The sequence below is a fragment of the Vipera ursinii genome (assembly GCF_947247035.1).
Source record: "Vipera ursinii genome assembly, chromosome: 3".
Taxonomy (NCBI): Eukaryota; Metazoa; Chordata; class Lepidosauria; order Squamata; family Viperidae; genus Vipera; species Vipera ursinii.
Window position 1 is genome coordinate 42,496,317 of NC_139516.1, and position 10,743 is coordinate 42,507,059.

Sequence of the window (10,743 nt, forward strand, 5' to 3'; positions counted from 1 at the left end):
CCTGTTAAATTATAGTGTTTGGGCTATACTCGCTGTATAAGACTACCCCTCTTCCAATGCACACCAAATAAAAATTAAAAAACATCAATTTGATTTTAATATGGTAATTTTAATTCAAATGCTTATGACATGCAGGTGCTTAGTAGGAAAACTGTCACTTATAAACATAAGGCTGTTTGTCATCAAACATGTAAACATAAAACAGTGCAAGTGGATTAAACTATAATAATAATAATAATAATAATAATAATAATAATAATAATAATAATAATAATAATAAAAAAGAAGAAGAAGAAGAAGAAGAAGAAGAAGAAGAAGAAGAAGAAGAAGAAGAAGAAGAAGAAGAAGAAGAAGAAGAAGAAGAAGAAGAAGAAGAAGAAGAAGAAGAAGTTGGAGGGTACCTTGGAGGTCATCTAGTCCAACCCCCTGCTAAGGCAGGAAACCCTATACCATTTCAGAAAAATGGCTGTCCAGTCTCTTCTTAAAAACTTCCAGTGTTGGAGCATTCACCACTTCTGGAGGCAGGTTGTTCCACTGGTTAATTGTTCTAACTGTCAGGAAGTTTCTCCTTAGTTCTAGGTTGCTTCTCTCCTTGATTAGTTTCCATCCATTGCTTCTTGTCCTGCTTTCAGGTGCTTTGGAGAATAGCTTGACTCCCTCTTCTTTGTGGCAGCCCCTGATTCCAGCAACCATTCCCTATTTTCCTAATTCACTTTTTCACTTTTCCTAATTCACTCTAAAGCTTTCCCTGCGCAGAGCCTTAAGTAACACAAGCTGCCTGCAATTAGTGCAGGTTCTCATCCCACCAGGCTCAAGGTTGACTCAGCTTTCCATCCTTCCAAGGTAGGTAAAATGAGGACCCAGATTGCTGGGGGCAATAAGCTGACTTTGTAATAATGCTGCTTGGGGGGTGTGTGTGAAAGCCCTAATAAACAGGCATATACACAGAATGAAGGCTATTGCTAAGCACATTGATTTGTGCTTTAAATTGTAAGCCACCCTGAGTCTTCGGAGAAGGGCAGGATATAAATGGGATTTTAAAAAAAAGACCAAATGGGAGATCCGCTCCAGGTTTTCCAGCCAGCCCGCCCAGTTCCTGAGTCAAATGTGTCCTTAGAGCTAAGCCGCTGCTCTGGCTGCTGCCTTCCCCACCTGCCTTTCAAGTTGGGATATACTATAGCTGCTCTTCAACTTTAGTAGAAAAGACGCCCAGACCCCAGCCTGTAAAAAATCACAGACTGCAGCTTCTTCTCCAATTGGTCCCGCTTTCCCTGCGCAGACTAAATGGGAGATCCGCTCCAGGTTTTCCAGCCAGCCCTGTCCCTAAATTTTCAGCACCTGGCGTTGGGTTAAAAAGTAGTCTTATACGCCGGAAACTACGGTACTTGGGTATGGTATAATTGTCTTCATTCATTAACTTGCTTATGTAGAAGAATATAACTTAAGTATGATCTCACCAATTTTTTGCTGATTTTTTTTCTTGCCTTTTATATTCTCATTTGCTTCTGGGTTACCAACTCCCCAAATACTCCTAAATAGTACTTCTAAACTTGGAAGAAGCACCCAAAATCAATGAAGATCTCAGTGAGATTGCCGTTCCTGGAATAAATCCTATTAATAGGAATTCTCCTTTAGACAAAGCCAATCAGGCAGCTGAAAGTGAAACTTCATCAGACAGGTAAGTACTTTGAAAATAAATAAATTATTATTATTATTATTATTATTATTATTATTATTATTATTATTATTATTATTATTATTATTATATTTATATACTGCCCTTCTCCTGAAGGACTCAGGGCGGTGAACAGGGCAAACATATAAAAATACAAAAGTTAAAAAAGAATTAAATACAATGCCCAAGCTAAAACAGTAAATACATATATTAAAAAAACAACAGTAAAAAACCCAACCCATCCCCCATCAGGCCAAGCCGGCTTGTTCGAATAAATGCGTCTTCAGATCGCGTCGGAAGGAGCGAAGGTCGGGCGCCATCTGGAGCTCAATTGGCAACCGATTCCATAAATCCGGGGCGCCCACAGAGAAGGATCTCCCCCTGGGGGGCCACCAAACGACATTCTCTGATCGGTGGCACCCTGAGGAGGCCCTCTCTGTGGGAGCGCACAGGGCGGAGGGAAGTTGATGCTGGCAGCAGGTGCTCCCTAAGGTACTCCGGACCCATGCCATGTAGGGCCTTGAACACCATTACCAGTACCTTGAATCTCACCCGGAAGACAACTAAGAGCCAATGCAGCTCACGGAGCAGAGGTGTAACATGGGAGTATCGGGAGACTCCCAATATAACTCTTGCGGCTGCATTCTGTACCAGTTGGAGCCTCCGAGTGGTCCTCAAGGGCAGCCCCATGTAGAGAGCATTGCAGTAGTCCAAACAAGAGGTCATGAGCGCATGAGTGACCGTACACAGGGCATCCCAGTCTAGATAGGGCCGCAACTGGCACACCAGGCGAACCTGGGCGAAGGCCCCCCTAGTCACGGCCACCATGTGATCTTCCAAAGTAAGCCGTGAATCTAGGAGGACTCCCAAGTTGCGAGCCCTATCTACGGGGAGTAATAGCTCACCCCCCATAGAAAGAGATGGAATATTCTGAATATCCCGGGATGCCGGTATGCACAGCCACTCAGTCTTGTCGGGGTTGAGTTGAAGTCTGTTCCTCCCCATCCAGACCCAAACCGCTTCCAGGCAACGGGACATCACGTCGAGGGCATCACGGGTGGTTTGGGGTTGAAATAAAAAGCTGGGTATCATCAGCATACTGATGATACCCAACTCCAAAACCACGAATGATCTCACCCAGCAGTTTCATGTAGATGTTGAACAGGAGAGGTGAGAGGACCGACCCCTGAGGAACTCCACAAACGAGAGGCCTCGAGGTCGACCTCTGCCCCCCTGCCAACACCGACTGTGAACGTCCCAGGAGATAGGAGGAGAACCACTGAAAAACTGTGCCTCCCACTCCCAATCCCCTGAGACGCCGCAGCAGGATACCATGGTCGATGATATCGAACGCCTCTGAGAGGTCTAATAGGACTAGGACAGAGGAATGTCCCCTGTCCCGGGCCCTCCAGAGATCATTCACCAGAGTGACCAATGCCGTCTCCGTGCTGTACCCGGGCCTGAAACCCGATTGGTACGGGTCTAGATAATCCACTTCATCCAGGACCAGAGGGAGCTGATGCGCCACCACACTCTCAACAACCTTCGCAAGAAAGCGAAAGTTGGAGACCGGACGAAAGTTATTTAACACAGCTGGGTCCAAGGCAGGCTTCTTGAGAAGAGGTCTCACCACCGCCTCCTTCAAGGCGGTGGGGAAACTACCCTCACTCAAAGAGGCAGATTTAACCGCCTGGAACCAGCCTCGTGTCCCCTCCCGAGCCGCATAAACCAGCCAGGAAGGGCACGGGTCCAATAAACATGTGGTGGAGCTCAGCCTCCCCATAATCCTGTCCACTTCCTCCGGAGTCACAGAATCAAACTCCTCCCAGGTAATATCGACAAGACCGCCCAGGTCCTGATCATCAGACTCTGCTCAGTCAGAGTCCAGACCAGTCCGAATCCAAGCGATTTTGTCCGACAGATGTTGACTAAACTCCTCGGCACGACCCTGCAAGGGTTCCTCCCTCACCTCCTGATTAAGGAGGGAGCGGGTCACCCTAAACAGGGCAGCCAGGCGGTTATCTGCGGACGCGATAAGGGTAGCGAAGTGATTAGACCTCGCCGCCCTTATCGCTGCGAGATAAGATTGATTTATAAATGCATGCATATGGAGAAGCAAAAGTATTTAAGGTGAGGGGCATATCATAATTGTTAGCTTAAATAATATTAATAGCAAAATTAATTTGCAATTCTGGAGAGGCAAAGAAGATGTAAGGAGTGGCAGGTTGGTGTCCTTTAAATAAATACTGGGTTGTTGCAATTGCACAAAAACACAGTTCAGGAATTCATCTCATTTCTAGAAGAGAAACATAAGTAGTTTCAGGCAATCTCAGTCTTAATCAGATATTTAAAGACACTACGTTGCTCAACAGGACATTCTCCAGGCAGGTGGCCATATTCAGCCAGAATTCTCTAGTTTACTTGATTACTACTGAGAATAATGAAAAATAATGATGAAATCAATCAGAAATTAAAAGAAATTAAAAGCTAATGTTTCCCATATTTTCCTGATAATCAAGGTGGAATATTAAAATAAGAGTACCTTGATGGAATGAAGTTCATTCCCTAAGCATTAAGTTTTGGAACTACTTCACTGTCTTTCTAAAAAAATATTATTAAGACTGTACTAATACTATATATTGGCTATGCCAATTCTGCTTCTTTTCCAGCCAAACTGAAAATAAGAACTCTGTTGTTCTTCTTGCCACTTTGATCCCCTTTGGAATTGTGTTTCTGCTTCTCATCACAGTCTTTACCATAAAGAAGTTCAGATTATTTGGGAATTCTGGTGAGTGTATGCTAAATATAACCTCCTTAGAAACCATTTCAATTTTTCATACTGATTGCATTAGCACATTTTCACTGGTGGGATTCAGCCAGTTCCCACCACTTCAGCAGAATCGGTAGCTAATTTTTTGTTGCCCAGGCCCAGAATGGACTTCCAAAAGCGACATCCACACAGAGAACTGGTTGTTCACATATTTGAATCCCACCACTTCATATTTTTGAGCATCGAAAAGAACAAAAAAAATTTTTTAAACATAGAAATAAAATTACAAGATAAAAATTAAAAACTTTAGAGTCTGATTTATAAATGTACCATGACTGAAAAATTAAAAGAAATCTTTTATTTCAGAAATTGTGAGTGGGTAGAAAGAGAGAACAGAAAGAATGAAGTAACTGTTTTGCGGAAACATTTACAATTTTGATTAGTCAAAACTCAGTCAAAAGACTGTTTCAACGTAGATAGGTTTAAAATTCCTGAATCCAACAGTGATAATATTGAGAAAAGTCTGTGGCAAAACAACTGCTCTCATCCAAAACATTGCTTGGTTATTTTGTCAAGGGAGATGTGTTGGATTATGGCTTTATAATTAATGTGGATTATGGCTTTATAATTAATGGAACAATGCAAGTATGCTGTTGTGAGCTTTTCATCCCAAGCTGGAACTGTGGTACGTCTTTCAAATAATACTTCTGCTGTACACAATAAGTCTTCAGCAATAAGTCTACAATCTACATCAGCTTTTCTCTCCTAGAATTAATACATTATGTATGTAGAATCTAAGGTGGAATGAATGTTCTTTTTCTTTTTATAGATCTTGTATCAGTTGGAAGCTACAGGACAAATATCAGCATGACAGATTTTGAGAATGTGAGACAGTATGGGGCAAAGGAGAATGCACATGTGGAAGAGTTTCATGAGACCCAAATGGGAAAAAGGAATGGTAATGCTATTCAAAATGTATTCTAATTGTGGCTTGATGCTTATCAACCAGATACAATTGTCACTTTTTCAGCAATGAAGTTACATTATTTTGCCATTTATAGAATGGATGAATACATGAAGTTCTCTTTTTTCATATTCAATCTCATAATATCTTACTTTCTTCTCAGAGTATTCAAGTACTTCTGGCAGTCCTAAGGAGGATGGAAAATCAAAGAAAACAAAGAGGGTAAGGGCAAATTATGTTATTTTGACATGACTATAATGGATTAATATGATTTATTATTTGTATTTGTATTTATTTATTTATTATTTTATGTTATTTTGTTATTTATTTATTTATTTATTTTTAGAGATTAGGCTGTTATGCTGGGACTTTTCTCTATCAACTTCTTTCATATCTTAGTCTCTTTTAGCAATACTTTGTCAAGAATAAACTTTCTCATGTTCATCCATAATTACAGAATCTTCTGTACTTTGGAGTACTTTAGCTATTTTTCCCCTCAATTTTATTTATTTATTTTTATTTTAATTCCATTTATATCCCGCCCTTCTCCGAAGACTCAGGGCGGCTTACAAGCTTAGCAGTAGCCTTCATTCTAGGTATATGCCTGCTTATTAGGGCTTTTGAGGGAAATAAATGTCTTTTTGTTTCATAGTGCTTTTCTATCACATCATAGTGATAATTTTGGAAGTTGGATTTATTTATTCATTTATTAATCAAATTTACATAGCTACCATCTCATCAGAAGCGACTCTGAGCAGCATACAAGAATCAATGGATGGTGGACCATTTAAAAAAGATTGTCATGTTATTTTCTTTTCATATGTAATTTTACATTATAATTTAAAATTAGCATCTTATTTTACTTGATATTCTAAAACCTTCTCCCAAAACCTTTTGTAAGCCATATTGTTTGAAATATTGTACAAAGTACTATAGTCTGGAAGATACATAGCTTAGAATCCTGCAACAGTTCAGTTCTGTTTTTTTGCTAGTTGGGCTGAAAAAAAAAACTTGAAAAAACCTTTCTGAAATTTGTTTCTAATTAGTGTCAATAATGGATTAAATAAACCAATGATCTCATGCAGTCTAGATAGCTAATATTGTAGGAATTGATTGCATATGGGATGAAGTATGATGAATGTTAGCATGAAATTATAGCATTAAAGTTTATGCTGTAATACATTTATTAGTATTTAAGGCAGCCATACTGCCTGGAAACTTTGTGGAACTGAGATCACATACCTGGAGAATATCAAGTTTGGGAATGACTGTTTTAAAATGCATGTGACTATTTTGTTAGATTCGTCATCTGCGATAATGAAGTTTGCAGATGATACAACTGTGGTGGGTCTTATTACAGGTGGGGATGAGACAGCATATAGGGCGGAGGTACAAAAACTATTCATATGGTGTAGTAACAACAACTTGCACCTAAACATCGGCAAGACGAAAGAGATGGTGTTAGACTTCCGGAGAAAAAAGGAGGAACCTGCCCCACTTTACATTGGAGAGAACTGTGTAGAGAGAGTTTCCTCCTTTAAATTTCTGGGAGTCTACCTCTGTGAAGATCTGACCTGGAAAGTTAACACAACCCAGGTGGCTAGAAAGGCCCAACAGAGGCTTCACTTTCTTAGGATCTTGCGGAAGAACAGGGTAGAACAACAGCTAATGACCCTCTTTTACCGGTCTACTATAGAGAGCGTCCTCTCGTATGGTATTGTGGTTTGGTATGCTGGTCTGACAGCCGCGGACAGGAAAGTATTACAGAGGGTAGTGAGCACAGCACAAGACATTGTGGGCTGTTCCCTGACACCACTGGATGACATCGCCAGGGCTCGCTGCCTTGGAAGAGTGAGGAAGTTTCTCAGGGATGACTCACACCCTGGACGGTATCTCTTTACTCTCCTATCATCGGGTAGGAGATATAGGAGTATAACCAGCCGTACCAACAGGCTGAAAAATAGCTTTTATCCGTGGGCTGTTAGGCTTTTAAATGGGACATAATCTTATGCAGAATTGACTTGGGAGGCCGGTGTGTGGTGTAGTTGGTTCACATAGTGTGGTGGGATGGAGGGTTTGTTGTCACTGTGTGTTGGGGGGAGAGAGCGCGGGGGGAGGATCAGCTAATCTCAATGTACACATGTTGTACTTTGACAATAAAGGTTTGTTATTATTATTTATTATTATCCTCAGGCTCCATTAAAATAATGCCAGGATTTCTATTCATTTTAGGGCTCTAAAGAGGAAGCTGAAATGGCTTACACGACATTCCTGCTTCAGTCAGACAACATTGCTTCTAAAGTATCCTCCTCAGACCAACCAGCTGAATAGTCTCATTTGGGACAGCTCTGAAGATCAGTGAAAACTAATTATGCCTTAATGATTGAAGGCAGATCGTGACTGGAATCAACAAACACATTCTTATACTCATTTTGATAATTTCCCAGATTGTTTCACTTTCATCACAGCTTATCCAATTATACACTTCTGAGTCTGATATATTGGTTTAAGAGCTAAACAGCTTTATTCAAATTAAACCATAAACTTCTTAATCTTATAATATAACCAACTGTGTTTTGAAATGATGTTCAGAAATTTTGCATGTGTCATTTGATTGTCTTCCTATAAAAGGCAGAAATTCTACAGATCCTAATGGCAGTGAATTTTCATAAAACACTGGGTTACTCAATAAAGGGGCATGGAAGGATTTTTCCCCCATTAGACTAACCCAAGTTTAAGCATATTGTATTCTCTCTGGAGAACTCAGGGAACATGCAACACATATTTTTTTTTCATTTTGACAGACTTGTTCTGATGTCTTTAAGATGAGGATTAATGGCTAGTCTAAGTACATTTATGCCTGACCAGGGATTTTCACTTCCTGACCCTAGCTCTGGTGCACCCTGGACTTCATCTGGGAGAAAGAAAGATATGAAAACAATGGCTATGGGGTCCACATAAGAAGGGGGCCCCATCTAAAGCATTGATCTTCTGATTCAAGGCAATAAAATTGATCAACTAAAATTTAACCCCAAATTAGTTACATATTTTGGGTTTCACAATATATATTTCTTTTCTTTAGAACCATTGATAACAATAATCACAGAAACAATTACACCTATAATACAATAAGAATATGATTATATAGGGGTATCCAATGAATGCCCTCTCCTTGGGCCTTTTACAATTTAACAAATACACTTAGAAACTCCATTGATACCAAATGTTAGAATGCTTTAAATGTAAATATATTTAAGAATGGGATAACCCAGAAAAAACTCTTAGCAGCAGGCAAGGTTAAATTTCTTACTTTAAACTAAATCTCTAGAATTGAATAAATTAAACATTGTGCACTCACTGCTACATCTGAAAAACAGAAAAAGCCCAAGCACAAAAACGCAATAAGAATAAATTTTAAAATATTTTTGTTTGTGTGTTTCATAGCCTGAGTGTTTCCATGATAACTGCAGGATGTCAGCTGGGTAGTATACAGACCCTCAACTGTTTTGCAACGGTCCCCATCAGCCAAGTGGCTTAATAAATTGTTAACTGAGTGTACTAAAACGTTCTGCATTCACTACAATGCAGGAGTTAATCTGATTAAAACCATGTAGAATCACCATCCTCATACACAAATATTTTAAAGTCAAAACTGAAGGCAAAAGCATTTGATGCTAATTAGGATCCCTGAGTTCTAAATGATCGTCTGCTGAGTTTAGCTATTGATCTGCTTTTGAAAAATATATTTTTTTTAAAAAATTAACCATCTTTTGTAATGCTAATGATTTTATCTGATCATTATGGAATCAAAGATTTGAAGACACAATGTTTATTATGGTATATTTTCGTGAATAAATATTTGATTAAGAATTTGAGAGTGACAGTTGGAATTATCTTTATTTCTGGCTTTGAAGCATGCTTAAATGCCACACATGCTTACAAATACCTCTTTGTGTTTCTCACATCAGGAAGAGAAAGGGGTGTTTAGAATTGTAAAGAATCTGGACACCTTTAGTTTTCTTTAGTTTGTAGAGTTGTAGTAATTAAAAATCCTCAATGTTTTACATCCTATAATGTGAAGTGAAGTGGGCCTTAAAAAAGCTGAGCAACAACAAAGCTAGTGGAGGTGACAGTATTCCAGCTGAGCTATTCAAAATCTTAAAAGACGATGCAGTAAAAGTGCTACACACAATTTGCCAGGAAATTTGAAAAACTCAACAGTGGCCACAGGATCAGAAGAGATCAGTTTACATTCCAATTCCAAAGAAAGGCAGTGCCAAAGAATGTTCAAACTATCGCACCATTGCACTCATTTCTCACGCTAGTAAAGTTATGCTTAAAATCCTACAAGCTAGACTCCAGCAGTATGTGGATCGAGAACTACCAGAAGTACAGGCAGGATTTCGAAGAGGCAGAGGAACTAGAGATCAAATTGCCAACATACGCTGTATCATGGAGAAAGCTAGAGAGTTCAAGAAAAACATCTGCTTCATTGACTATGCTAAAGCTTTTGATTGTGTGGATCACAACAAACTGTGGCAAGTTCTTAAAGAGATGGGTGTACCAGACCATCTTATTTGTCTCTTGAGAAACCTATATGTGAGCCAAAAAGCAACAGTGAGAACTGGACATGGAACCACTGATTGGTTCAAAATTGGGAAAGGAGTCCGGCAAGGCTGTATACTGTCGCCCTGCCTATTTAACTTATATGCAGAGCACATCATGAGAAAGACAGGGCTAGATGAATCAAAAGTTGGAGTTAAGATTGCTGGGAGAAACCTAAGATATGCAGATGATACCTCTCTAATGGCAGAAAGTGAAGAACTAAAGAGGCTCTTGTTGCGAGTGAAGAAGGAGAGTGCAAAAGTTGGGTTGAAACTTAACATTAAGAAAACCAAGATCATGGCATCCGGCCCTCTCAATTCCTGGCAAATAGATGGGGAAGAAATGGAGGTAGTGACAGATTTTATTTTCCTGGACTCCAAGATCACTGCAGATGGGGACTGTAGCCAAGAAATTAAAAGATGCTTGCTCCTGGGGAGGAAAGCCATGGCAAATCTAGACAGCACACTAAAAAGCAGAAACATCACCCTGTTAACAAAAGTCAAGGCTGTGGTCTTCCCAGCTGCAATGTATGGCAGTGAAAGTTGGACCATAAGAAAGGCTGAGCGCCAAAGAATTGAGGCCTTTGAACTATGGTGTTGGAGAAGACTCCTGCGAATCCCTTGGACTACAAGGCGATCAAACTTGTCAGCCCTAGAGGAAATCAACCCTGACTGCTCTTTAGAAGGCCAGATCCTGAAGCTAAAACTCAAATACGTTGGCCACCTAATG

At 39.9% G+C, this 10,743-nt stretch overlaps 1 protein-coding gene across 2 annotated transcripts in view; it reads left to right on the top strand.

The window, feature by feature from the left end:
- The window catches only part of PIGR (polymeric immunoglobulin receptor), a 48,999-nt gene extending 39,722 nt beyond the window's left edge, over nucleotides 1–9,277 (top strand). For both annotated transcript variants that reach the window (XM_083359260.1, XM_083359259.1), the window contains 5 exons: nucleotides 1,540–1,678; nucleotides 4,345–4,463; nucleotides 5,275–5,403; nucleotides 5,573–5,631; nucleotides 7,642–9,277. In XM_083359260.1, coding sequence (XP_083215386.1) covers nucleotides 1,540–1,678; nucleotides 4,345–4,463; nucleotides 5,275–5,403; nucleotides 5,573–5,631; nucleotides 7,642–7,740 — 545 coding nt within the window. In that variant the 3' untranslated portion in view covers nucleotides 7,741–9,277. The remainder of the gene's footprint in view (nucleotides 1–1,539; nucleotides 1,679–4,344; nucleotides 4,464–5,274; nucleotides 5,404–5,572; nucleotides 5,632–7,641) is intronic.
- Nucleotides 9,278–10,743: the final 1,466 nt, after the last annotated feature.